Source organism: Gadus macrocephalus, chromosome 15 (genome assembly GCF_031168955.1).
Source record: "Gadus macrocephalus chromosome 15, ASM3116895v1".
Classification (NCBI taxonomy): domain Eukaryota; kingdom Metazoa; phylum Chordata; class Actinopteri; order Gadiformes; family Gadidae; genus Gadus; species Gadus macrocephalus.
Window position 1 is genome coordinate 504,651 of NC_082396.1, and position 25,426 is coordinate 530,076.

Genomic DNA, 25,426 nt, shown 5'->3' on the forward strand with positions numbered 1-25,426 from the left:
ACCAATTGAAATGCTTGATGAATTGTTTCCTCCCTTTCAGTCACGATAATCCTAATCATTATTATTACTGCATCGGGTGCTCAATTTGTCCTCTTCTCTCCATTATTGCGCCGAGAGCAAACTCTTTTCAGCTTTGTAAAAGTTCATTTTCTAGTAAGTTCTTGACTTCTCACCGTACATGTGTGTCCTTGGTCAGGCTGAGTGGGCTTCGGAGACCCGGCCCCCGGCGAAGTGGCCCGACGCCGGGCGACTTCAGTTTGATAACTACAAGGTCCGGTACCGGCCCGAGCTGGACCTGGTGCTGAACGGGATCAGCTGTGATATAAGCAGCACTGAAAAGGTTGGTCGTCGTGGGGGTGGGGGTGTGGGGGTGGGGGTGGGGGGGTGGGGGTGGGGGTGGGGGTGTGGGGGTGTATATGGTGGTGAGGGGGGGGGGGGCTTCCTTACAAAGAAGCTCAGCCATTAGGGTCATTATTCAAACATACTTTACTAGTTTTTTCAATTAACAGTATTTTATTAAAACATGACACGATTTGTGGTTCTGACGACACCATTCTCTTCCAAAAAAGTGGTTGTGCATCAACACCTACAATGGTAATCAGCTGCCTGATTGTTGAGTTTTACGTCCACATGAGTTACTCCTTCTGGAGAAATGCCCTCTCCAGTGTGAGTTGTCAGTACAATGTCTGCAGGCTGTAATGGAGTGTATCCCAAAACATCTTCATATGATTCCATTGGAATCCATTCAAAAGACACCTTGGCCCCAGGGTCTAGTTCCTTTTCCATCCCTTTACCTTCAGTCTCTGGGGTGGTACAGATGTGTGTTAACTCCTCTCTTTGATCTTATTATTCAATAACAGTTCATAATCTATATCAGTGTCTGTTTCATCACTCTGTACGTTAAGTGATGCACTATCCTTTTTTTTTCTTTATCATACCGCCTGAATGTTCTTCCTCTTAAGCAATTTTTTCTCCTCTTTCATAATTCTTCCTACTTTTACACAATCGCCCTATGTGGCCTTTCTTCCCACAGTTATGGCTATAATCTTGTTCTTTGTACAGCAGTCCTCGTCTGTATGATTGTCCGTTCAACATCTTTTTCATTTCCGTGTCCTTCTGAGCGGGGACAACGTCACTTTGTTGACCTTTATAATCAGCTTTATGCCGCTCAGCTGGTGCGCTTCTCTTGCCATTGTCGCCGTCGATCGGGTGATTTTCCACTGCCTTGTGAGAGGTGAGCTGCCGCCATCAATAACCTTTTCTGGGTAGCGCCAGAGTGCCTCTTCCAGATCTCTTCAAAGCGGCTCCACATTGAGCGACAGCCTCCTCTTTGTCCTGGTTCGGTTTCGGAGAGAAATGGGCTCAGAGTTCCTTCACGATGCGCTGAAGCCGTCTCCCCGGGCTGTTGTGGTGTGATTAAACGACGCAGCGGTCCATACGTTCACACACTCACTAGCACTGACGCTCGCTTTTCACCTTTTATGTCATTTGCATTTATAAAGTGTTCAAATCTTTCAATATCATTAATCCCCGGTCTGGTCGAAGGCCTTAATGTGTCCAGTGGTGGTAGCCATGTCCTCCCGGGGACTTTCTGACCGGGCTGGCCTTTCTGCTAACTTTCCTCTTTTCCAAATGCGACCGTGACTTGATGAGCTTCTTCTTCAGAGTGGCTGTTTTTGCTTAATCGCAAATTGATACTATGTTCTTATTATGATATAAGGATAACTTATTGTAATGGAGTGACACAAGAACGCAAGTGGAGACGTCCAACTAACTGTGAATTCCTCGGGGGAGAACGATGTTCCAGGGGCCGTAGAGCCCCCCCCCCGGGGCCGTAGAGCACCCCCCCCCCCGGGGCCGTAGAGCACCCCCCTGGGGCCGTAGAGCACCCCCCCCCCCCCGGGGCCGTAGAGCACCCCCCCCCCCCCCCGGGGCCGTAGAGCACCCCCCCGGGGCCGTAGAGCACCCCCCCCCCCCCCCCCCCCCCCCGGGGCCGTAGAGCACCTCCCCCCCCCCCCCCCCCCCCCCGGGGCCGTAGAGCACCCCCCCCCCCCCCCCGGGGCCGTAGAGCACCCCCCCGGGGCAGGAAACGACCATAGATCAGGGCATGGTCGTTTCCTGCCCCGGGGGGGGGCGCTCTACGGCCCCCCGGCCTCCATAGTAGATGGGGTGGGGGCCCAGCTGGGCCTGGTGGTACAGTGCTGCTGCAGGGCTTCACACCGCTCCCCCCCTGTCCTCAGGTTGGTATAGTCGGGCTTCACACCGCTCCCCCCCTGTCCTCAGATTGGTATAGTCGGCCGTACCGGAGCCGGGAAGTCCAGCCTGACCAACTGCCTGTTCAGGATCATCGAGGCGGCGGAGGGCCGCATCCTCATCGACGGCATCGACATCTCCAAGATAGGCCTGCACGACCTCCGGAACCGGCTGACCATCATACCACAGGTGCACGCACGCGCTCACGCACGCGCTCACACTATACACTGGCTTTGTATGCATAGCCATAACAATGTGTCCTTGTGTTCCTGCCGTAGGACCCGGTGTTGTTCTCTGGCTCTCTGAGGATGAACCTGGACCCCTTTGAGAACTTCAGCGACCAGGAGATCTGGATAGCGCTGGAGCTCTCCCACCTCAAGGAGTACGTGGCGGGCCTGGAGAAGGGTCTGCAGTACGAGGTCTCGGAGGGGGGGGAGAACCTCAGGTGGGTCCCTGAACTCTAGCGCCCGCTGGGTGGCTCTAGGATAACAGCGAACCACACAGTGAATCACACGCTGTGCTCGAGGCCGATGTAGGCTGAGACCAACCGACCGATGCGCCGCACCATCTACGTGTTGCTCCTTTGTCAGCTGGTTACGTTTTGTGGTGTTAAAGTAAGGGTTCTGTTTTTGGATGGTTTGCTCACCCTGTGGGGGTGTTCAGTTGCTCCTCACTGTTCTGCCTCCTGCTGTCATAAGGGCCACAGAGGCTTTACTTTACAGCAAAGATTCTTCCCACTTAGAAATTACAAAGTGGTGGAATAGTGCCTTCCCATTACTGGCAGTGATTTATAGCCAGTTTCGTTAAAAGAGTTGACTATCAAATTTAAATTCCTTTTTTGCGGACCACCAGACACAAGTGAATACTTATTTTAATAAGCCAATCATGGAGGTTTATTTCAGACAATGTTTAAAGTTTTCCACGCTCTGAAAAAAAGTCAAATTTTCCTGAATATACAAACACATTAAGCTTCCTGACCTTAACCACTTACCTTATGGTTAATGGAGAGGAGAGAGACGAACCTCAGACAGGGTCACATACCAATCAGAGCAATGGACCGCACCATGTTTGCTCTTTCCTGACCTTATCTTTAACATTAAGCTATTTACGAACACAAAGGAGTCCTGCTACATGCAGATGTTGTGAATAAATGCTGTCAGCAACATAAACTAATTTCCTGCGGAAAATAGTTTAGAAAGCGTTGACCTCTAGACCATTGAAATAATTGGACCCAGCAAACAACACATGTACACACAACACATGTACACACAACACATGTACACACAACACATGTACACACAACACATGTACACACAACACTTCAAATATTAGAAAACGGCGTGTTTGAGAGAGCCTCCCCTTATAGCATCCCCTGTACCCTAACGAGGCCCGCTGCCCCCCACAGTGGGGGTCATGGTACCACCCCTGTACCCTAACGAGGCCCACTAACCCCCACAGTGGGGGTCATGGTACCACCCCTGTACCCTAACGAGGCCCGCTGCCCCCCACAGTGGGGGCCATGGTACCACCCCTGTACCCTAACGAGGCCCGCTGCCCCCCACAGTGGGGGCCATGGTACCACCCCTGTACCCTAACGAGGCCCGCTGCCCCCACAGTGGGGGTCATGGTACCACCCCTGTACCCTAACGAGGCCCACTAACCCCCACAGTGGGGGTCATGGTACCACCCCTGTACCCTAACGAGGCCCGCTGCCCCCCACAGTGGGGGCCATGGTACCACCCCTGTACCCTAACGAGGCCCGCTGCCCCCCACAGTGGGGGTCATGGTACCACCCCTGTACCCTAACGAGGCCCGCTGCCCCCACAGTGGGGGTCATGGTACCACCCCTGTACCCTAACGAGGCCCGCTGCCCCCCACAGTGGGGGCCATGGTACCACCCCTGTACCCTAACGAGGCCCGCTGCCCCCACAGTGGGGGTCATGGTACCACCCCTGTACCCTAACGAGGCCCGCTGCCCCCCACAGTGGGGGCCATGGTACCACCCCTGTACCCTAACGAGGCCCGCTGCCCCCCCCCCCCCCCACAGCGTGGGCCAGAGGCAGCTGCTGTGTTTGGGCCGGGCTCTGCTCCGCAAGTCCCGCATCCTGATCCTGGACGAGGCCACAGCCGCCGTGGACCTGGAGACGGACGACCTGATCCAGACCACCATCCGCAAGGAGTTCTCCCACTGCACCGTCCTCACCATCGCCCACCGGCTGCAGAGCATCATGGACAGCTCCAGGTACCGCGGGGGGGGGGGGGCAAGAGAGAGAGAAGGGTGTGTGTGTGTGTGTGTGTGTGTGTGTGTGTGTCGTGTTTTCTTTGAAGATCTTGAGGGATTCTGCAGCCCTTGTTGGAGCTAGTTAGCTTGCTCCGCCGTTGAGGCCGCGCCCATTAGGCGGGTCTGGCCGGCTTTATGATTGCAGTGGCAGCACGGCCAGATGCTGCTCATTAGGAGCTCAGAGTGCAGTGCATGTCGAGCAGTAATGAGGTCCTGCTAACCCCTGACACTAACACATACTAGTTGCAATACAATCTTAGTTCTAATAAAAGTGAACATTTTCTGAATTTAATCCAAATGGGGAACAAAGGCTCTTGCGATAATAAACGCATAACATGAATCCCCTTATTTGGAGATCTCTTGCATCAAGGAGATTGACACCTTAATAACCTCTCCTCATCAATTATTATACAATGTTTGAGGGTATAAGTACTATAAATACAGATCTCTCTCGTTTCTTTTTTTATAATATATTTTATTTTTGTGTCAATGAACACACAAGGAGACATTGACAATTACCCGTACGTCCTCAGAACAACTTTCCCATAATAATACATGTGTTGGGGTTCATGAAACGTTCACAAATTAAAATTGTAAAGACTGTGTCATGTGCTATTGGTCGATGACTCGGTGACACCATCGCTCTCTGCCCCCTCCCAGGGTGATGGTGCTAGACGCAGGGAGGATCGTGGAGTTTGATTCTCCTGAAAACCTGCTGGAGAAACAGGGGTACTTCTACGCCATGACCAAGGACGCCGGGATAACCACAGGAGAAGCCACAGCTCTATGATCGCGTGCGCGTGTGTGCGTGTGCGTGTGTGCGTGCGTGTGTGTGTGTGTGTGTGTGTGTGTGTGTTGTGGCCAAGTGCACAAATAATTTATAATTACCACAACAATATTTGATGCCGATGTTGAGCGTTTCAACATCTTTGCGTCTGTTATCGGACTGTATAAGACTACATGAAATGGGTTATAACGCACAACCTGTTCATACAACGATGTTTATATTGCCACCGAGGGTGATGAGATAAGAATTATTTTCTAATTTGTGATATTGCAAAGACTGCCTGATTTTTCACTCACTGTACTGTTCATGAATGTTTGCAATGTTTGAGTTTGTTGTGTTTATCGGAGTAAACACGCGTCTGATAAAACTGACTACTCCTAAAGAAGAAAACGCTTGCGTTGCTCTTTTCTCTCTTTGAATTGTGTTCAGGTGGCATATAGGTTACAGTTAATGATAAAAACCTATTCAAGAACATGTTACATATGACCATGGATGGATGACCAACAAATGTAGCATAACCAAAAAACATATGTGATTAGACACCGAAATGTCCCAGACATATGCCGGTCTTGTATGACTTTTACACTCTTACTCTAGAGGCATGCCCTTATCACTGAAGGAATGTCCGCTCTCCGTTCACACACTTACTAAATGTATACATGCCGCGGTTCAATGCTCCTTTGGATACTGCATATTAAAAGGTAAAGAGGCTCCAGCAACACTATGTGCAGTAAATTAAACAGTTACAGCAAAGTTACAACCCGGTCTTGTATGACTTTTACTCATTGCCGGAAAAAAATATTTTAGATGATATACAATAGTAACTGGTGCAATTCTGATTTCCTGTTCAATCATGAACGTAAAGGGAACTAGAAGGGTAATTTTCTTTCAAATTGCTTGAAGTCGATAATGTTAAACCAATATTACTGCAAAAACGACTGTATGAAGACATTGAAATAACATACTTTATTGATACAAAAGCAAAACTAATCCTTAGCCAACCAAAAAAAGGGTAAATACATACAGAATATATAAACAAATAAATAATGGAGATTCAGAAACACATTTTGGGCAATAAATGTGCATATATAACCTTTTTTATAAAGAACAGCATGAGGGGTTGGAGATGTCCAATAATGATTGTTTGTCAGTATAAGCTATGGAGACATCGTGTCTGTTCTTACTTGAGGGAACATGAGGGTTGTACCGCTCGGAGCGTGGAGGTGGCAGAGAGCAGGCGGGAGGGAGGAAGAGGGAAAGCAACAGCACACCACCAGACGAGGACTACTTGGTACACGACTGCTGAGAACTCTTTGCTCTCGCTGAAAGGTGGTAAGTAATTCAAAGCGTGCTTGTTTTTTTATCCGGGGGATTCTGTGATTGTTTAGTTGTGTTAATTGAATTATTATCTAATGCATGTCCGCTGAAAACATTTATCAGGTTGCATACCTTCATTTGTTTTCTGTTTTTAAGTTGTTTTTTTCATGCATATTGATTGCAATTCGCTTTCTAACTACAGATTAATCCGTTGTTTTTTTAATGCCTGAACCCATCCTGTATCTTTCTAAATTGTGAATTGCCATTTACCGAATTGAATCCAATGACAATGAGTTTGAAAAACACTCAAACTGTATATATTTTTCTTTAATTGTCGGTTAAACCCTTTCTCTTGTGAGGGATGCTGAGTAGGTTTTGTCTTTAACACTGAAGGAATGTCTGCTCTCTGTTCCCACTCCTACTAAATGTATGCATACCGCTGTTCAATGCTCCTTAGATACTGTATGTAAAAAGGTAAAGAGGCTCCACCACCGCTAGGTGTACTCAATAAAACGGTAACAGCAAAGTTACAATCTGGTTTAAATGTACGGGGGAGTCCCCTCTGCACCACCCCCTTCACAACACAATGTCCAATGCAGAGAACCTCTTTCTTCAAAGTAGACCCTGTGTATTGTGACAATAGAGGCCATGCATCACATTTTCTGAAAATGATGCTAGGTCAGATCCATTAGTATGGGTTAGGGATAGGGTTAGGGTTAACCCTATCCCTATCTAGAGGATTATAAGATTATCTTATTAGCTTTATTTATCACTAGAGGAAGAAAATAATAATTCAGGAGTCAAAGCAGCATTCGAAATGAGAATGAAACACTGGAGAGTTACAGGCTAAGGAAGTATATAGCCAAACAAATATTATTAAGAATATTATAAAATACATACTATATTTATGAAAGAGTAAATTATGATTTCTTTCAATAATATAAATAAGTATACCGTCTACCAATAAATAGCTTTAGTTTTAAATCACCTCGATATAAATATCCATTTCTGTATATTAATTAATTTATGAGTCCATACAGGATTCAGTAGTTTAGGGTAAATAATATGTAACAGACATACAGGTCTTATGCCGCGTTTCCACTGCGGGGTGCGGAACGGATCGGATCGCAAAGGGGCGGTAGGGAGGGGGCAGTATAGCCCGGCTCAGTTCCGAGGTCGCGTTTCCACTGCCGACAGTACCCTTGGTGGTAGGCCGGCAGTGGAAATGCGCCAAAAGTCCCCGTATGGGGCCCACATGGCGAGGCAAAGACGGAGGTAAAACATCTGCAGCAGCTATTTGCATATTTGGACCTGAGCCTCTTAAGGAGCTCCACAGCTTCTGAAGTAGGGCAGCTGTATGCTCCTTTTAATGGGGATTTTCATTTGCCTGAATTCAAAAGCTGGATTTCCTTAGTGTGCTTCAACTTGCATCCCTTGCCGTAGGAATCGAGAAAAAAAGTATCCTTTGTTGGAAAGCCTAACAAATCTAAAGTGAGTTCTATGTCTCTAAGTCCTATAAACGTACACATCAATAAGATCCATTTAAGCGTCCATTGCACCTTAACACAACATTGTAAGGAAACTATAAATTACCCTGGAATGTCAAAATCTCTATAACTACCCTTCTTCATATACCACCTCACACATATAGAAGCAAATGTGGGGCTGAATTGTGAGTATGTTGCATGGAACAACATTATGAGGGAAGCCAAACAGATGAGCACCTGGCTAGGGGCCAGTGTGGACAGACACAAGGCCTTTCATGTAATCCCTTCAAATGCCAAAAGGAGTCCTAATTTAATTGCATTTTGTGGTTTGTATTGTTGCATGAAGACTGACGTGGCGAAGGAGTAATATGCGTGTGTCTAGAAGTGTAGACTCTCATGCTTATTGATACGGAGAGAGGTGTTATGAACTAATTGGACACCTGGGATGGACTCTTAGGAATGACAGCAAACTCAACGGGGGATCCAGGAAGTTGGTCAACTCAAGTGACATTCAACATTTTTAATTGCTTACACTCCCTGTGTCTCCTTGAGGGCAGAAGCAGAAGGCATGAACCAGTCAAGAGAGTTCAGCTTTGTGTTTTCCTGCAATGTCAGCCCAAGTACCGAACTCGACATCGGAGTCACCCAGAGTGAGCCATTGGCCGTTGCTGTTCCCATGACGATATTCTACAGTACCATCTTCTTGCTCGGAGTGAGAAAGCAACAACCTTTTTTTAAGAAGTAACATTGAAGCCATGTTGTTATGAATTGTTATGAAGGGGATACTGTTCTTCTCTCCAGGTGTTCTTCAACGGTTTGAGCCTACTGACTCTGGTTGTGGACTCTCATATGAGGACCAGTGCTATCCGTCTCTATCTCATCAGCCTGGTCGTGTCTGGTACGGACTGTTTGTCTGAGTATATGTGATGCTTAGCATCCTGAATAAGCCACACTGCAGTGATGACAATCTGGGAACAGTGTCTCTCTCTGTTGGACATCACAGGTCGTTTATCCAATTACTCCCCGTGTGTCAAATACACCACAGTCATTCGTGTGCCCAGTGACATGCATATGAATCCTTTCCTTGTCAGTCCATCTAATCCTTCCGCCCATTCGTCTTTCTCTACATCCATCCGTCCGTCCACCTGTCGGTCCGTCCAACGCCTATCCCTCCCTCGGCCGCCCCAGACATCCTCCAGCTGCTGACGGTGCCGGTGACGGTGTACCGCTACTACTGGGAGAGCTACCCATGGAGGCTGGGCCACGTCCTCTGCAAGGCCTACTTCATGATGCGGCAGATGTACTGCGCCAGCACCAGCTGGGTCATCACGGCCTTCACCGCGGAGCGCTACGCCGCTATCTGCCACACCATGTGGTCCGTGTCCAGCCTCAAGGTATCAGCCCCGTACACCGCTCCCCGGCCCGGGGACGGGCGTTGACTGACTGGTGTGGTCCGTGTCCAGCCTCAAGGTATCAGCCCCGTACACCGCTCCCCGGCCCGGGGACGGGCGTTGACTGACTGGTGTGGTCCGTGTCCAGCCTTAAGGTATCAGCCCCATACACCGCTCCCCGGCCCGGGGACGGGCGTTGACTGACTGGTGTGGTCCGTGTCCAGCCTTAAGGTATCAGCCCCGTACACCGCTCCCCGGCCCGGGGATGGGCGTTGACTGACTGGTGTGGTCCGTGTCCAGCCTTAAGGTATCAGCCCCGTACACCGCTCCCCGGCCCGGGGACGGGCGTTGACTGACTGGTGTGGTCCGTGTCCAGCCTCAAGGTATCAGCCCCGTACACCGCTCCCCGGCCCGGGGACGGGCGTTGACTGACTGGTGTGGTCCGTGTCCAGCCTTAAGGTATCAGCCCCGTACACCGCTCCCCGGCCCGGGGACGGGCGTTGACTGACTGGTGTGGTCCGTGTCCAGCCTCAAGGTATCAGCCCCGTACACCGCTCCCCGGCCCGGGGACGGGCGTTGACTGACTGGTGTGGTCCGTGTCCAGCCTTAAGGTATCAGCCCCGTACACCGCTCCCCGGCCCGGGGACGGGCGTTGACTGACTGGTGTGGTCCGTGTCCAGCCTCAAGGTATCAGCCCCGTACACCGCTCCCCGGCCCGGGGACGGGCGTTGACTGACTGGTGTGTCGCTGTCTGCTGTCGCCTCTCTTCAATATCGTTAGCGTCATAGCTTGGTTAGCTAAGCCACATTTTGGCCAAATTGTGATATCTAACCTAACTGTACTCTGCTGATGCCGCTGATTCACTGTGCCTCATTGGCTGAATCCTAAGCCAATCAGAGTGCTTTAATTCGACATAATCACTATCTGCCTAAGTCATCTATTTGACTTGGACATTTTTGACGCTAAATACAAGATGAACCTTAAAATATGAATTAGTCAATTATGCTACGTGGCTTACTCTATGTGTTATATTATATTTTTTAAGCAATGACCTCTGGCTTTATGTGACTTTGAGGTTGGCCAGGGGGAAATTACATTGAAGCAAAAGGAGCTTTAGATTCAGCCACAAGAATCAGGACTGCTTTAATGTTGAAATGATGTATGATTAGGACTGAATATCCGTGGTGTCCGCGTGGCTCTGTGAAGTCCTCCTCTGTAAGTCAGATCTCCCCCAGCAGTCCCGCCGGCCGTGTCTGCTGTGGGTGTGGATCATCTCCCTGCTGTCGGCCGTGCCCTTCGCCCTGGTGTACGGCCAGGCTCGCGTCTGCATCCTCAACTACACGGCGGCCACGCCCGAGGACGCCCTGCACGTCTCCACCATGTGTGAGATGAGGGAGCCCGACCCCGCCCACATCTACAAGGGAGCCCTGCTACTCAGAGCCAGCCTCTTCTTCCTGGTGAGACCAGACTGATTCAGCCCCTTATCCAAGCCTCTTCTCCCTGGTGAGGCCAGACTGATTCAGCCCCTTATCCAAGCCTCTTCTTCCTGGTGAGGCCAGACTGATTCAGCCCCTTGAAGGGCCCGAGTCATTGTTGGAGAAATGGAGGGACTCTGCCTGTTGAATGTGTAAAAGGCTGCTTGTTCCACCATCAAGGTTGGACAATTAAGAAGAGTCCCTGGACAGGGAATTAGTTTCACACAGTGCCAGACACCTTTCATGAGTGCAGTTGTCTAGCTATTAGATGTCCAAAGCTTGCACCCCCCCCCCCTCCCCAAATTGAGACCTGAATCAAAGAGGAAACATTTGCATTGTAATACAATGCTACGTAGTTTTTCTTATTTAACACATTTTTACGTCCTACATGTGGACCGATTCTTAATATTTGTTGAGAGTGGAGCCTGGGCGAGGGCTTGATGGATTATCTGGGCCCCTTCAGGTTCCACTGGTGGTGATCTCCACCCTGTACCTGCTGATCCTGCTTCACCTGAGGAGGAACAGCCGTCAGAGGAAGACCCTGGGCCTCACCCAGACCGACCGGGAGGCCAGCAGAGGCGTGCAGTGTCATAAGAACGGAAAGTTACTCTCCAATGAGAAGAGGGCTCTAAGGCTCATGGGTAAGGAGGAGGAGGAGGGTCACCGTGTTTGGGCAGCGATGGTGTGCAAACAAAAAGAATGACCAATTAAAAAAAAATCTCACACAATCATTCATCAAATCACTCACTGGTGAGCCCATCACTGAGCTGGACTGATACCAGTGGTCATGCGTAATTCATTATGTGATAACGGTCTTTGTGTGTTCATCACTGGGCGTCCAGGCGCTGTGTTGGTGGCGTTCTTCGTCTGTAACTTCCCGGACATGGCCTCGTCGCTCATGCAGGTGTACGTGGAGGTGTGGTCCGACCGGGTCCTCTCCGTCTACACGGTGCTCAAGTCCTACCTGGCGCTGCCGCTGTGGTACATCAACAGCGCCCTGGACCCGCTGCTCTTCTGCATCTCCTCCTGCACCTTCCGCCGGGCCTGCCTGCGGACGCTGCGCCGCCTGCGCCCCCGCTGCCCCCGCCCCCCCGCCCGGGGCCGGGGGGGCGAGGGCAGCGGGGCCGGCCTGGGGCAGAGGAGCTCCAGCGGGGGGGGCGGGAGCGCCACGGGCCGAGAGAGGAGCGAGGGTGTGTGTTCTGGAGAGAGGCAGCTCAGCGCGGGCTATGGGGCCCACGCACGTCGAGGCCCTGGCGAGGGGGGGGCGGAGGAGGTGATGCTGTGAGGAGGTGGGGTCGTCGTCGTCCCCCCCAGCTGAGGGGGTGATGCTGTGAGGAGGTGGGGTCCCCCCCCCCAGCTGAGGGGGTGATGCTGTGAGGAGGTGGGGTCGTCGTCGTCGTCCCCAGCTGAGGGGGTGATGCTGTGAGGAGATGCCCCCCCCCCCCCCCCCCCCCTAGCTGGTGTTGTAGTTTGCTGCTGATGGCCTGGCTGGATGCCCCCCCCCCCGGTGTTGTAGTTTGCTGCTGAAGGCCTGGCTGGTTGCCTCCCCCCCCCTAGCTGGTGTTGTAGTTTGCTGCTGATGGCCTGGCTGGATGCCCCCCCCCCTGGTGTTGTAGTTTGCTGCTGAAGGCCTGGCTGGTTGCCTCCCCCCCCCTAGCTGGTGTTGTAGTTTGTTGCTGCTGAAGGCCTGGCTGGTTGCCCCCCCCCCCCCCCACCTGGTGTTGTAGTTTGTTGCTGCTGAAGGCCTGGCTGATTGCCTCCCCCCCCCTAGCTGGTGTTGTAGTTTGCTGCTGAAGGCCTGGCTGGTTGCCTCCCCCCCCCCTAGCTGGTGTTGTAGTTTGTTGCTGCTGAAGGCCTGGCTGGTTGCCCCCCCCCCCCCCACCTGGTGTTGTAGTTTGTTGCTGCTGAAGGCCTGGCTGGTTGCCTCCCCCCCCCTAGCTGGTGTTGTAGTTTGCTGCTGAAGGCCTGGCTGGTTGCCTCCCCTCTCCTCCCAGGCCCCTCTGCGTCTGTGGCAGTGATATAATAGCATCGTTTTACAGGTATTGAGATAATGTTGCCTTTAAGTTCATAATTTACTATTTAAGACGTAAGTTGGCAATTTTTTCGATGTGAAGGTAGAAGATTGATGTATTTATTAAATAAAATCAATGTTTTATGTGTTTTTGTGATATGAGCATTCGAGTGGTAAAAAGCTATTTTGTATCTCAACCAGACATCCAAAGTCTACCTTTTTAAAACAAACCTATACAAAACATATGTTTTTGTTTTGTGAAAAAATTTGACAATTTTCTCTGTATTTTCACATTTAGATGTTTTCCATTTAATTGTAAAAAAAAAAAAGGGAAAACAACACCTCAAACCAGTCACAAACAGTACGAATGAAATAGAATGAAACTACAGATAATGACACTAACTATTTCAATGCCACCAAGATTACTGTGTCATCATGTATAGCCATTCTACTTGCTGTAGTTTGGTCTGGCTTTGCGAGACTATGTATAGCCTAACCTAACCCACCTAATTAACATTTAATGTTGAGTACATTTTTGTGTTGTAAATAAATGTGTGGCCCTAAATAGGGCAAATAAATTGAAATTGTGGCCCTATTGTCTTTGGTAAACTATTTCAGCAGAAGATGGACGCCGCAGTTAGGTGACCTCTGACAAACCAAGCAGTCTAGCAGTCTGTTCGTTTTAAAGCCACATGGATTTAACGGTTCCACTCCGTGTTTTACATGAACGCTTTAGCCAATAGTAAAGTAGGGGCGTGGCCAGCGCAAAACAGCGGAAGATTCGAATCGAAGATGGCAGCCAAAAACTATACCCACAACATAAACAATAGCAAACACGACAGAAGGTAAGAGATTGTGTCCCGATTATGTCGATCATACGCGTTTAAAAGTCAACTGCACCACTTGAACTAAATATTTGGTTATTTCGCCCAGCATTATTAGATAAAGGATTAACCTAGCTCAATTTGAGCTGCGGACAGTTTGACGGGTACGCTAACTTGGCTAACTCAAATAGCTTGTTGGTAATGGATTACATGGTCGATCCGGCCACAGTTTAGGTTTGGCTGCAGGGCTAGTTACTACAGTCGGGTCTGTTTCCGTTCCCCGTTAAACTCTCCTGATCTTACCCTTGTTAAAACCAACAGGGGTACGGTGTGCAGTGTTGTGATCAGTCAGGAGGCGTCGGGCTCCGGCAAGCCCGTCATCTTCAATCCGGACTTCTTCGTGGAGAGGTTGAGACACGATAGACCGCAGGCCTTTGCGGACATAGTTCTCAGTAATATCACTCGTCTCATCGACCTGCCCGGCGATGAGTTCGCCCAGCTCACAGGAGACACTGAGCCGAGGCTGCCCTCCCACAACGGGTTCCTACGCTCCTTCAATTTCCTCAAGCGAAAAGGTAGAAACCTTGAATTAATAACCCCTGCCTGATACGTATTACCAAACAGCATATTTGGGCTACACTAAATGGTTTATTGTTTGTCATCGACATGTTTAATGACACTGGTCAAACTATTTTGGAAAGAAGTATTGAAGAATGTATTGGGAGCCTAACGAGTCTTTGACATAGGCCTATCATTCATTACTGAATCCTCCTCCCTGATGTAAAGCTATTCAAACAGTTCCTACTTCAGAGCCCGCTCTAATAATGTCAAATTCCAGCTAAAGGGTGAAAGAAGACCATAGCAATTCCAATGCAGTTATTCGGATTGTGCTGTCTTTCAGATAAAGGACTGGTTTTTGGTGCTCCTCTGACTGAAGAGGGGATATCTCAGATCTATCAGCTCATTGAATATCTGAGCAAAAGTAAGTACTGATATTAGGGTTTTAAAACATTTGTGAGATACTGAAAGGCCGATCAGTCATCTCATCTGTATTTTCTTTTTAAATGTCAAATTCTGACTATATTATGCTGTTGGAGTTTGTACTACAAAGTCAAAGAATGACGTCTTCCTCTCTGTAGTAACTTGTAATGCTGAGTCAAAGTTTGAGCACACAGCGTTTTTTCAGAAGCCGCTGACGTACTCTGCTGAAAATAGAAGCTGAGCACATCCTTAGTTAAATATTTACGAGAAAGCACTTCTGCCGGGCCTCTTTCATTCGCTGTGTGTGTGTGTGTGTGTGTGTGTGTGTGTGTGTGTGTGTGTGTGTGTGTGTGTGTGTGTGTGTGTGTGTGTGTGTGTGTGTGTGTGTGTGTGTGTGTGTGTGTGTGTGTGTGTGTGTGTGTGTGTGTGTTGCCGTCACGGTTCTCCGCGGTTCTCTAACCCCTCTGTCGGGACCCCTCCCTCCAGACCTCCACGTGGAGGGGTTGTTCCGGGTCCCGGGCCACAGCCTGAGACAGGCGGCCCTCAGGGAGATGTTGAACTCTGGAGCAGAAATAGACCTGGAGACCGGGGACTACCACCCCAACGACGCAGCCACCCTGCTCAAAACCTTCCTGGGAGAGCTGCCGGAGCCCCTGCTGACGCATCGCCACTACCACGCCCACCTGAAGATCGCTGGTATGCTCACACATAGACCACCACGTTCAGTGGATTAGGATTGAAAAGCACACTTTGAACTCACACGATTGTCAGCCAACCAATATCATGTCAATTAAGTTCTATATTCTTCTCCGATCAACCAATCGTATTTTGACCTCCAACGGCAACATATTTGTATGGAGTTATTAACAAGATGAGGGTCTGGAGGATTCGGTACATTTTCATTGCATAGGAATGCATTGAAAAGAAGTAAGTAGTTGGGCAGAGGTTTGGGCAGTTAATATGTGGTAGAAAGCTAAAAGATTGATTTACAGGGTTGCCACGGCCTCTTCTGACCACCAAGCCAGAGCAGATCGGAGTTTACAATAATAAATAGTTAGTATTTCCTGGGTGTATACATGTATATAATAAGGCCATTCATTTAGTTCCCTCCCAGTTTCTGGGAGCTGAGACTAAGTCCCTCCGCGTGCGCTTCTCCTCCTCTCCTGCCGCCTAAGCCTTATTTTGGGCCTGGAAAAACCTGAACTGGTCCTTGAAAAGTGCTTGAAACGTATCATTACCAAAGAGTGGCAACCCCGGATTTAACTCCTTGTTTTTGTGGGTCTCTTTTCCCAGAACGCACTCTGTTTGACGAGCAAGGGAACAAGACGGATGTTCCCGACAAGGAGCGTCAGATCGAGGCCTTCCAGCTGCTCTTCATGCTGCTGCCGCCGGCCAACCGCAGCCTGCTGAAGCTGCTGCTTGACCTGCTGTACCACACCGCCCGCAACCAGCATGCCAACAAGATGTCCGCCATCAACCTGGCCACCATGTTTGCCCCGCACATCATCTGGCCCAAGAACGTAGGGCGCCTGCGGGTTCTTTGGTCTCGATATGTCTGTGGTCTAAAGATATGGCTAACGGTCATGGGTTGTCTGAAAGGTGATGCTGTTTATTATGTTGGGGATCGATTATTGAAAAGTATCAGACACTGTAGATACAGGGCGCGCCTTTATAAAACAACTTATCGGACCATGTTAAGGAAAACTTGTTTAAGAAAACACAAAACGTCACCCTTCCATTATTTCTTTATTTCTTTACATGTCGCTCCCCCTTTTTGAAACACTTTTCAGTGTTATTTCCACCCATAAATATGCAATAATTTTCCAGAAATGCATTGTGCTCATTATTATTGTAGTACTTTTCTTGTCATTTGTTCCAGGTAACAGCCAACGATCTGCAGAGTAACATCAAGCATCTCAATAACGGCGTAGCGTTTCTTATCAAGCACTCCCAGAAACTGTTCAAGGTGAGTACTCAGAATCTTTCCTTCATTTGTTTTCTTACCATGTCATGTTGACAATAATAATTTAATGGCACGACTTATGCCTTTCAATTATTAGCTAAAATATTTTAAAACCAGATTTTACTGTATTAAAGGGGTAGTTCGGAATTTTGGACATAGGGCCTGATTCCCAAGTGAGCATTGGTATTCTATATCACTGGAGACAGTTTTCAACACATTTCATTCAGTCCTTCTAGTTGCAGAGCTCGCTCGTCTAGGCTAGCGCACGGCAACGGGCAATGCTAGCCTGCTATTAAAAACAGTCTTACCCACTCCACAGTACACCCGAGGTAAATCAATTATAACGACAGACTATAAATTTAAATGTCTGTTTATAGAATAATGTTAGAAATAAAACCAACCTTGCATTGCATTGTATTTTGAGGGAATTGCTGGGTCACAGCAGCAGTGTTATATTCCTGGTAGTAGGCTACGGCAGCGGCGGACTGATACCTAGGTTACCGGCTCTAGTTTGTTTACCTGCCGCTGTCATTGCTACAAACGCAGAGTACAGTGAACGAAGGAATTCTATAAGCGTATTAAATTAACAAGATATGGCCACGTTTGGAGGACTTAGCGATGCATCTGCTTTTGAAGACGATTATGAGGAATTTGTTGTATCCAACGAACCGTACATGTACGAGCCGGTGTTTTGATGTCCAAGCCAGCAGCAACAAGCCACAGTTGAGTCCTTTCTGGATCTCGCACTGGAAATTGGTGGAAACTTTGTGGTGCCCATATGTAGCGCATATTTCTACAATTTCTAAAAGCACACTGAACCACCATGTTGCCTAGTCGTTCAATTGCGCTTCTGTCCCACGCTTCTCTGTTTACGTTCTTCTGTCGTGATTCGGTTACAAACCTAACCAGCGCATAGTAAGATTCCGCTTCTGCTGAGAAAGTAGTCCCTCGATGATTCATGCGATGCAAGGTTAGTTTTATTTCTAACATTATTCTATCAACACAGACATTTAAATTTATAGTCTGGCGTTATAATCGATTTACCTCGGGTGTACTGTGGAGTGGGTAAGACTGTTTTTAATAGCAGGCTAGCATTGCCCGTTGCCGTGCGCTAGCCTAGCACGAGCGAACTCTGCAACTAGAAGGACTGAATGAAATGTGTTAAACTGTCTCCAGTGATATAGAATACCAATGCTAACTTGGGAATCAGGCCCTATGTCCACAATTCCGAACTACCCCTTTAACGCTTCAAATGATTTCCTATTATTTGAGTGGCCATTTGCGACTAGTTGGATCATAAATCCGTAATCCTCCAGTATAATATTTTCAACCTTGTTTAGCCGGATTTGTGATTTGTATTGTGGTGGTTCACATCAAATATTGACCCTGTTGGTGCACGTACAGGGAAGGGAAATCTTTTGAACAAATAGATTTATATTACCTGCGTTGGGTTTAAAATATTCTCATTATGTTCCTAAGCCTCCTGACTAAAATAGCTGAATGCCAAGTGGTCTTGTTTCCATGGTTACATTTGGTTGGGGTATAATTTACATTTTAAATGTTCCCAGTTGGCCCAACTTTAAAAAAGTGGCTATTTGATTGGTTGTCAAACTACCATCAAACGACCCCAACATGGAGAATATTCTCACCACAGCTAAATAACAGTCAGTGTTGACCCACTTCACAGGAGTGGGTCAATACAAAAGGCCATCAGACTGGAGCCTTCAAAAGCCAGAGTGCAGCGCTCTCCTGAAGCAGAACTGATTTGACACCAATTCACTCTCATGCCTTAAGTGTGATTTTTGTTGTTCTTGTGTAAATTACAGGCTCCTGCTTATGTGAAGGAATACGCCCGAGCATATTTCACCGGCTCGAACGCCCTTCAGTCAAAGGTCAGTGAGCCTGCAACGTGAAGCCCATTTCCCTTTCCACTGAGTAGCCATCCTCCATTTGAAGTGAATTCAACATCATTCATTCATTCATTCATTTCTCCAGGTCCCACTCATTAGTTGTATGCATCTATGTTACGACTGCACTACTACAATGTTAGAGACGTAGTGGCACCATTAGCCTGCGAGTCCTTATACTGTTTCATAATGAAGGTCAGTCTGGCCTAATTGAGTTCCAAATATGGCTGCCCATCAAATGAAGTATAATAATAATATAAATGACACTCTGGCTCTCTTATCACCCTGGCGCTTCTGGTTGGAAGTAAAGCAGAAACACATTGTCCTCTGAGAAAAGAGGACAATGCACATTTATTTTAATCTCTAATCTAATCTCGAACATCGTTTTCTGTCTGTTGCGGATTAAACCGCTTGTGATTGCTCCGTCGATTTCTACTCACCTTAGGCGCTCCCAGGGTCTTCTTTACATGTTTAATTAACCCCCCCCTGAGCCCGGGTCGGACCTCTCCTCGGAGAGCCTCAGTGCGCCGGGGCTGGTCTGGGAGCGCCGCAGCGTGGAGCCTCAGTGCGCCCGGGGCTGGTCTGGGAGCGCCCCCTGAGGACGTCCTGGTCTGGGAGCGCCGCAGCGTGGAGCCTCAGACGCCGGGGCTGGTCTGGGAGCGCCCCCTGAGGACGTCCTGGTCTGGGAGCGCCGCAGCGTGGAGCCTCAGACGCCGGGGCTGGTCTGGGAGCGCCCCCTGAGGACGTCCTGGTCTGGGAGCGCCGCAGCGTGGGCGCTCCCAGACCAGGACGTCCTCAGGGGGCCGGGGCATCGCTGGCTCACTGCCTCACCCCCCAACCCTCCCACTGCCTCACCCTCCGAGGCCTCCCTGTCTCACCCTCCCTCCCTCTCTCCCCCCCCCGGCCTTGTGGCGGCAGGACGACCTGTCTCTCTGCAGCTCTGGGGAGGTCTGCTTCAACACGCCCCCCCCTCCCCCGGCCCCCCTGTCGGCCCGGGGCGGGGGGCCCCCGGGGGCCGGCTCTCCGGCGGGGGGGACCCCCCACACGGAGAACGCCCTCAGGGAGCTGCACCAGCAGATCTGCAGCCTGCCGGCCTCCGCCAAGAAGAAGAGGCTCGTCAGACAGGTGTGTGTGTGTGTGTGTGTGTGTGTGTGTGTGTGTGTGTGTGTGTGTGTGTGTGTGTGTGTGTGTGTGTGTGTGTGTGTGTGTGTGTGTGTGTGTGTGTGTGTGTGTGTGTGTGTGTGTGTGTGTGTGGCCGTTAATCCAATTTTGATCGCAAATTCGACTTGCGATCAAGCGATCACAAACGATCACAAAACTAATCTGATCAAATTTTTATTTTAATTAAACGTTTTATAGAAAGTACCGCTGGATACATGTCGGTACATTATTTTAGATTTGAACATTTTGTGTATTTTCTTTAAGGCAGATTTTCAGAGTTCTCAGTTACAGAGTTCTGGAGCGAGACACGCTGAATAAATACATCATGTTGCAAACTCACAAAGTAATCGTTTGAATAATCGTGACCATAATACTGACCATAATGGACCGGGCCTGTCCGGGCCGGGCCCTGCAGGGGGGCCGGAGGGCCGTCCATATGGACCAGTGACCGAAGCCCCTCCCTCCGGGTCTGGGCGTGTAATGCTTTGCTTGTCTCCCCTCCAGCTGGAGAAGCAGAAGCCGGGGACCCCCGCGCCGGACCCCCAGAGTCCCTTCAACAGGAAGCACCGGCGCTCACGCTCCTTCGGAGGCATCATCAAGGTACAGGCAGGAGACGCACGCACACGCGCACGCACACACGCCCACACGCACGGCCGCAGCCCGTTACACCCCAATGGGTCAGTCCCGCACCGTCTCTGAACCCCTCGGCCTCAGCCCGTTACACCTTAATGGTTCTGTCCCGCACCGTCTCTGAACCCCTCGGCCGCAGCCCGTTACACCCCACTGGGTCAGTCCCACACCGTCTCTCTGAACCCCTCGGCCTCAGCCCGTTACACCCCAATGGGTCAGTCCCACACCGTCTCTGAACCCCTCGGCCTCAGCCCGTTCCACTCCGCTGGGTCAGTCCCGCACCGTCTCTGAACCCCTCGGCCTCAGCCCGTTCCACTCCACTGGGTCAGTCCCGCACCGTCTCTGAACCCCTCGGCCTCAGCCCGTTACACCCCAATGGGTCAGTCCCACACCGTCTCTGAACCCCTCGGCCTCAGCCCGTTACCCCCCAATGGGTCAGTCCCGCACCGTCTCTGAACCCCTCGGCCTCAGCCCGTTACCCCCCAATGGGTCAGTCCCACACCGTCTCTGAACCCCTCGGCCTCAGCCCGTTCCACCCCACTGGGTCAGTCCCGCACCGTCTCTGAACCCCTCGGCCTCAGCCCGTTCCGGTCAGTCCCGCACCGTCTCTGAACCCCTCGGCCTCAGCCCGTTCCGGTCAGTCCCGCACCGTCTCTGAACCCCTCGGCCTCAGCCCGTTCCGGTCAGTCCCGCACCGTCTCTGAACCCCTCGGCCTCAGCCCGTTCCGGTCAGTCCCGCACCGTCTCTGAACCCCTCGGCCTCAGCCCGTTCCGGTCAGTCCCGCACCGTCTCTGAACCCCTCGGCCTCAGCCCGTTCCGGTCAGTCCCGCACCGTCTCTGAACCCCTCGGCCTCAGCCCGTTCCGGTCAGTCCCGCACCGTCTCTGAACCCCTCGGCCTCAGCCCGTTCCGGTCAGTCCCGCACCGTCTCTGAACCCCTCGGCCTCAGCCCGTTCCGGTCAGTCCCGCACCGTCTCTGAACCCCTCGGCCTCAGCCCGTTCCACTCCGCTGGGTCAGTCCCGCACCGTCTCTGAACCCCTCGGCCTCAGCCCGTTCCACTCCACTGGGTCAGTCCCGCACCGTCTCTGAACCCCTCGGCCTCAGCCCGTTCCACTCCACTGGGTCAGTCCCGCACCGTCTCTGAACCCCTCGGCCTCAGCCCGTTACACCCCAATGGGTCAGTCCCACACCGTCTCTGAACCCCTCGGCCTCAGCCCGTTACCCCCCAATGGGTCAGTCCCACACCGTCTCTGAACCCCTCGGCCTCAGCCCGTTCCACCCCACTGGGTCAGTCCCGCACCGTCTCTGAACCCCTCGGCCTCAGCCCGTTCCGGTCAGTCCCGCACCGTCTCTGAACCCCTCGGCCTCAGCCCGTTCCGGTCAGTCCCGCACCGTCTCTGAACCCCTCGGCCTCAGCCCGTTCCGGTCAGTCCCGCACCGTCTCTGAACCCCTCGGCCTCAGCCCGTTCCGGTCAGTCCCGCACCGTCTCTGAACCCCTCGGCCTCAGCCCGTTCCACTCCGCTGGGTCAGTCCCGCACCGTCTCTGAACCCCTCGGCCTCAGCCCGTTCCACTCCACTGGGTCAGTCCCGCACCGTCTCTGAACCCCTCGGCCTCAGCCCGTTCCACTCCACTGGGTCAGTCCCGCACCGTCTCTGAACCCCTCGGCCTCAGCCCGTTACACCCCAATGGGTCAGTCCCACACCGTCTCTGAACCCCTCGGCCTCAGCCCGTTACCCCCCAATGGGTCAGTCCCGCACCGTCTCTGAACCCCTCGGCCTCAGCCCGTTACCCCCCAATGGGTCAGTCCCACACCGTCTCTGAACCCCTCGGCCTCAGCCCGTTCCACCCCACTGGGTCAGTCCCGCACCGTCTCTGAACCCCTCGGCCTCAGCCCGTTCCGGTCAGTCCCGCACCGTCTCTGAACCCCTCGGCCTCAGCCCGTTCCGGTCAGTCCCGCACCGTCTCTGAACCCCTCGGCCTCAGCCCGTTCCGGTCAGTCCCGCACCGTCTCTGAACCCCTCGGCCTCAGCCCGTTCCGGTCAGTCCCGCACCGTCTCTGAACCCCTCGGCCTCAGCCCGTTCCGGTCAGTCCCGCACCGTCTCTGAACCCCTCGGCCTCAGCCCGTTCCGGTCAGTCCCGCACCGTCTCTGAACCCCTCGGCCTCAGCCCGTTCCGGTCAGTCCCGCACCGTCTCTGAACCCCTCGGCCTCAGCCCGTTCCACCCCACTGGGTCAGTCCCGCACCGTCTCTGAACCCCTCGGCCTCAGCCCGTTCCACTCCACTGGGTCAGTCCCGCACCGTCTCTGAACCCCTCGGCCTCAGCCCGTTCCACTCCACTGGGTCAGTCCCGCACCGTCTCTGAACCCCTCGGCCTCAGCCCGTTCCGGTCAGTCCCGCACCGTCTCTGAACCCCTCGGCCTCAGCCCGTTCCGGTCAGTCCCGCACCGTCTCTGAACCCCTCGGCCTCAGCCCGTTCCACCCCACTGGGTCAGTCCCGCACCGTCTCTGAACCCCTCGGCCTCAGCCCGTTCCACTCCACTGGGTCAGTCCCGCACCGTCTCTGAACCCCTCGGCGTCAGCCCGTTCCGGTCAGTCCCGCACCGTCTCTGAACCCCTCAGCCGATGGATCCGTCGCTGCCTGAAAAGTTGAACATTTCTAAACTTTTTGACTCGGGCCACGGAGCCGACAGAACGGACGGACCCACAATGCATTGCGCGAGCGCCTTTATGCAAAGTCAATGAGGTCCGTGGACGGACGGAGGGGGTGTGAACACGGCGTGACTGCGGCGGACTGCAGCGCGAGTCCCTCGATTGGGCGACCGTGTGGCCTGGTGTGATGATAGGCCACGCCTCCTCCCTTAAGGAGCCCCCCCAGAGGGTCTATCGGTCCCTGAGTGGAGGTGATAACAAACGTATGTCCCTGCAGCCCCCCGGGGCGTTGTAACCCCCTCCAAAAGGAGGGGGGAAGCGGCGTGATGCAGGCGAAGCTAAGGGAGGCTCCACATGCACTCCTCGTTGCATTATGAGGGTGGAGATTATCTAGCTTTGTTGTCTTTAATTATTTCACTCAATTACTCACACCGAGTCAGTCCCGCGTACTGGGGGGCCCCCTGTGTGAGGGCTGCCAACGGATATTCAAAATGAGACTATAATGGAATCTGAATTTTTTTTTTAAAGCTGTGTTAGAATAACATAAATTACATTCAGGGCATTTAGCAGACGCTTTTATCCAAAGCATCGTACAACCATTTATACCCACATTCACACAGCGAGGGCGGGGTCCACCATGCATAGCAATAGCCTGCTCCTCGTGAGCGGTTAGGGTGAGGTGTCTTCCTCGACCCCATTAAGAAATCATTTATCCGTCCATGCTGCAAGGGACAGCGCGTTCTCAGAGAGAGGGAGAGAGATTGGTCTGAAAAAAAAGGAATAATCAAACGTCATTTCTTTGGCCAAATTCCCAAACCCTAGGAGACGGTACCGACAGTATCTAAACTTTTTCGGTAACTAAATAAATAGATAGGTTCCAGGGTAAGCTTCTCCTTCCAAACGTCTTCATGTATTGTGTATATTGAACACTGGGTTCAGCTGAGGCCCTATTTGCCTTCATTCTTGGCACCATCAATTGTCTATTGGAGTCATGACCCCACAGCTGCATTCCACCAGCCCAGGTGTTCAAACAGGGTCGTCCCCATGTTTGTGTCTATTGAACACACAGAGGCGGGTGTTGGGTAACCAGGCGTCAGCCGACAAGACCACCGGACGGCCGGGCTCGCCTGCAGACAGCCATGGGAAGGAGAACGCCATCTCTACAGGAGTGAGTATTACCGTTGACTACCCTCACCACTTACTCTTACTCTCAGTGAATCCTAGATACCAGTCGGTAAGGGGCCAGCCGTAGGGTAGGAACCTCACTATGGGATGCAGACATCGGGGATTGAACCCTGTACCTTTCAACGGAGCCTCAAACGACCTACCCCTGTCCTGCCCCCCATGTGGTCGATGGGTATCCAGTAGGGATGGGCGTGAGGAATCGATTACTCGAGTGCTCCTCGTTACAAATGAACTCGGTTGGTGGACAGGCAAACTCGAATTTGCATGTACACACACAAACAAAGTTTTCTGAAGCAAATGTATCAATTTTCTGTGCGGCGCCACTAACGCATGACGTGGGCACAAAGCAAATGAAATGTATAATTTCTGTGTGGCGCGTTCCGTTCCGTGTGCACAACGCCAGAATTCAAAAAGTTAAGAGATTGCGGTTAAAGCAAAGCGCAGCAAAGAATTGAAATACTTTAAAGAAATAGGAGATCATAAGGTGAAATGTAAAATATGCCAAGCGAAATCGAGCTACCAGAGTACTACAAGTACTATGCGGCAACATATGCTCCTGAAACACAACGGTGAGTTCGGGAAAGCAGACCCGCAGCAACCAAGTGTGTCGGCTATTTTCACCGCCGCAAGACGCAGCTGTCATCCCGGCCGTGTAGAGAAGATCACAACGCCGAGTATTTCCATTGTCCATTAACTGCCGTTTTATTTGCAGCTTTAAATTATTTGCAATGGTTAGGCTACTTGTTTCGTTTTTGTTTTTTTAAACCGTTACAGGCCTTGGTTCGACGTGATTTAAATTGTGAGACGCATATTTATTTTCGTAAGGAAAATGTGTTTTGCAAAAATAAATAATGAATACTCTGATAACTCTGACTGTTTTGATGGAGAATAAGCATTACATGTTTGGTTGGTAATATTGCCGTTCATCATCAGGCCTATTCCTGCTGCAGATGCGTTGCATTCTAAAAATAGATTTGATGAAACGAGTACTCGATTGATCCTCGAGGAATTTCTTCGATCACTCGAGTTTGGAATTGACTACTCGTGCCCATCCCTAGAATCCAGTGTGTCTGTGAGTAAGTCCCCTCTTGTCCTCGGCCAGGCCAGGCAGCCAGGGTAG

General features: G+C 51.2%; 3 protein-coding genes across 5 annotated transcripts in view; all 3 read left to right on the plus strand.

Annotated features, from left to right (window-relative positions):
* Positions 1–5,711, plus strand: part of abcc2 (ATP-binding cassette, sub-family C (CFTR/MRP), member 2) — a 32,019-nt gene extending 26,308 nt beyond the window's left edge. For all 3 annotated transcript variants that reach the window (XM_060072751.1, XM_060072748.1, XM_060072750.1), the window contains exons 28-32: positions 197–340; positions 2,284–2,442; positions 2,532–2,698; positions 4,301–4,495; positions 5,195–5,711. In XM_060072751.1, coding sequence (XP_059928734.1) covers positions 197–340; positions 2,284–2,442; positions 2,532–2,698; positions 4,301–4,495; positions 5,195–5,324 — 795 coding nt within the window. In that variant the 3' untranslated portion in view covers positions 5,325–5,711. The remainder of the gene's footprint in view (positions 1–196; positions 341–2,283; positions 2,443–2,531; positions 2,699–4,300; positions 4,496–5,194) is intronic.
* Positions 5,712–5,848: 137 nt separating this feature from the next.
* LOC132472907 (pyrokinin-1 receptor-like) lies at positions 5,849–12,526 on the plus strand. The gene is made up of 7 exons (XM_060072752.1): positions 5,849–6,653; positions 8,683–8,837; positions 8,927–9,023; positions 9,314–9,519; positions 10,755–10,973; positions 11,455–11,632; positions 11,834–12,526. The coding sequence occupies exons 1-7, from the start codon at positions 6,368–6,370 to the stop codon at positions 12,274–12,276; spliced, it is 1,584 nt and encodes a 527-aa protein (XP_059928735.1). The 5' UTR covers positions 5,849–6,367; the 3' UTR covers positions 12,277–12,526.
* A 1,218-nt stretch (positions 12,527–13,744) lies between these two features.
* Positions 13,745–25,426, plus strand: LOC132473597 (rho GTPase-activating protein 19-like). The gene is made up of 11 exons (XM_060073803.1): positions 13,745–13,847; positions 14,148–14,401; positions 14,728–14,808; positions 15,294–15,503; positions 16,101–16,327; positions 16,687–16,773; positions 18,597–18,662; positions 19,596–19,802; positions 20,343–20,438; positions 24,191–24,355; positions 25,409–25,426. Exons 1-11 carry the CDS (start codon positions 13,795–13,797, stop codon positions 25,424–25,426), a joined length of 1,464 nt encoding a protein of 487 aa, XP_059929786.1. The 5' UTR covers positions 13,745–13,794.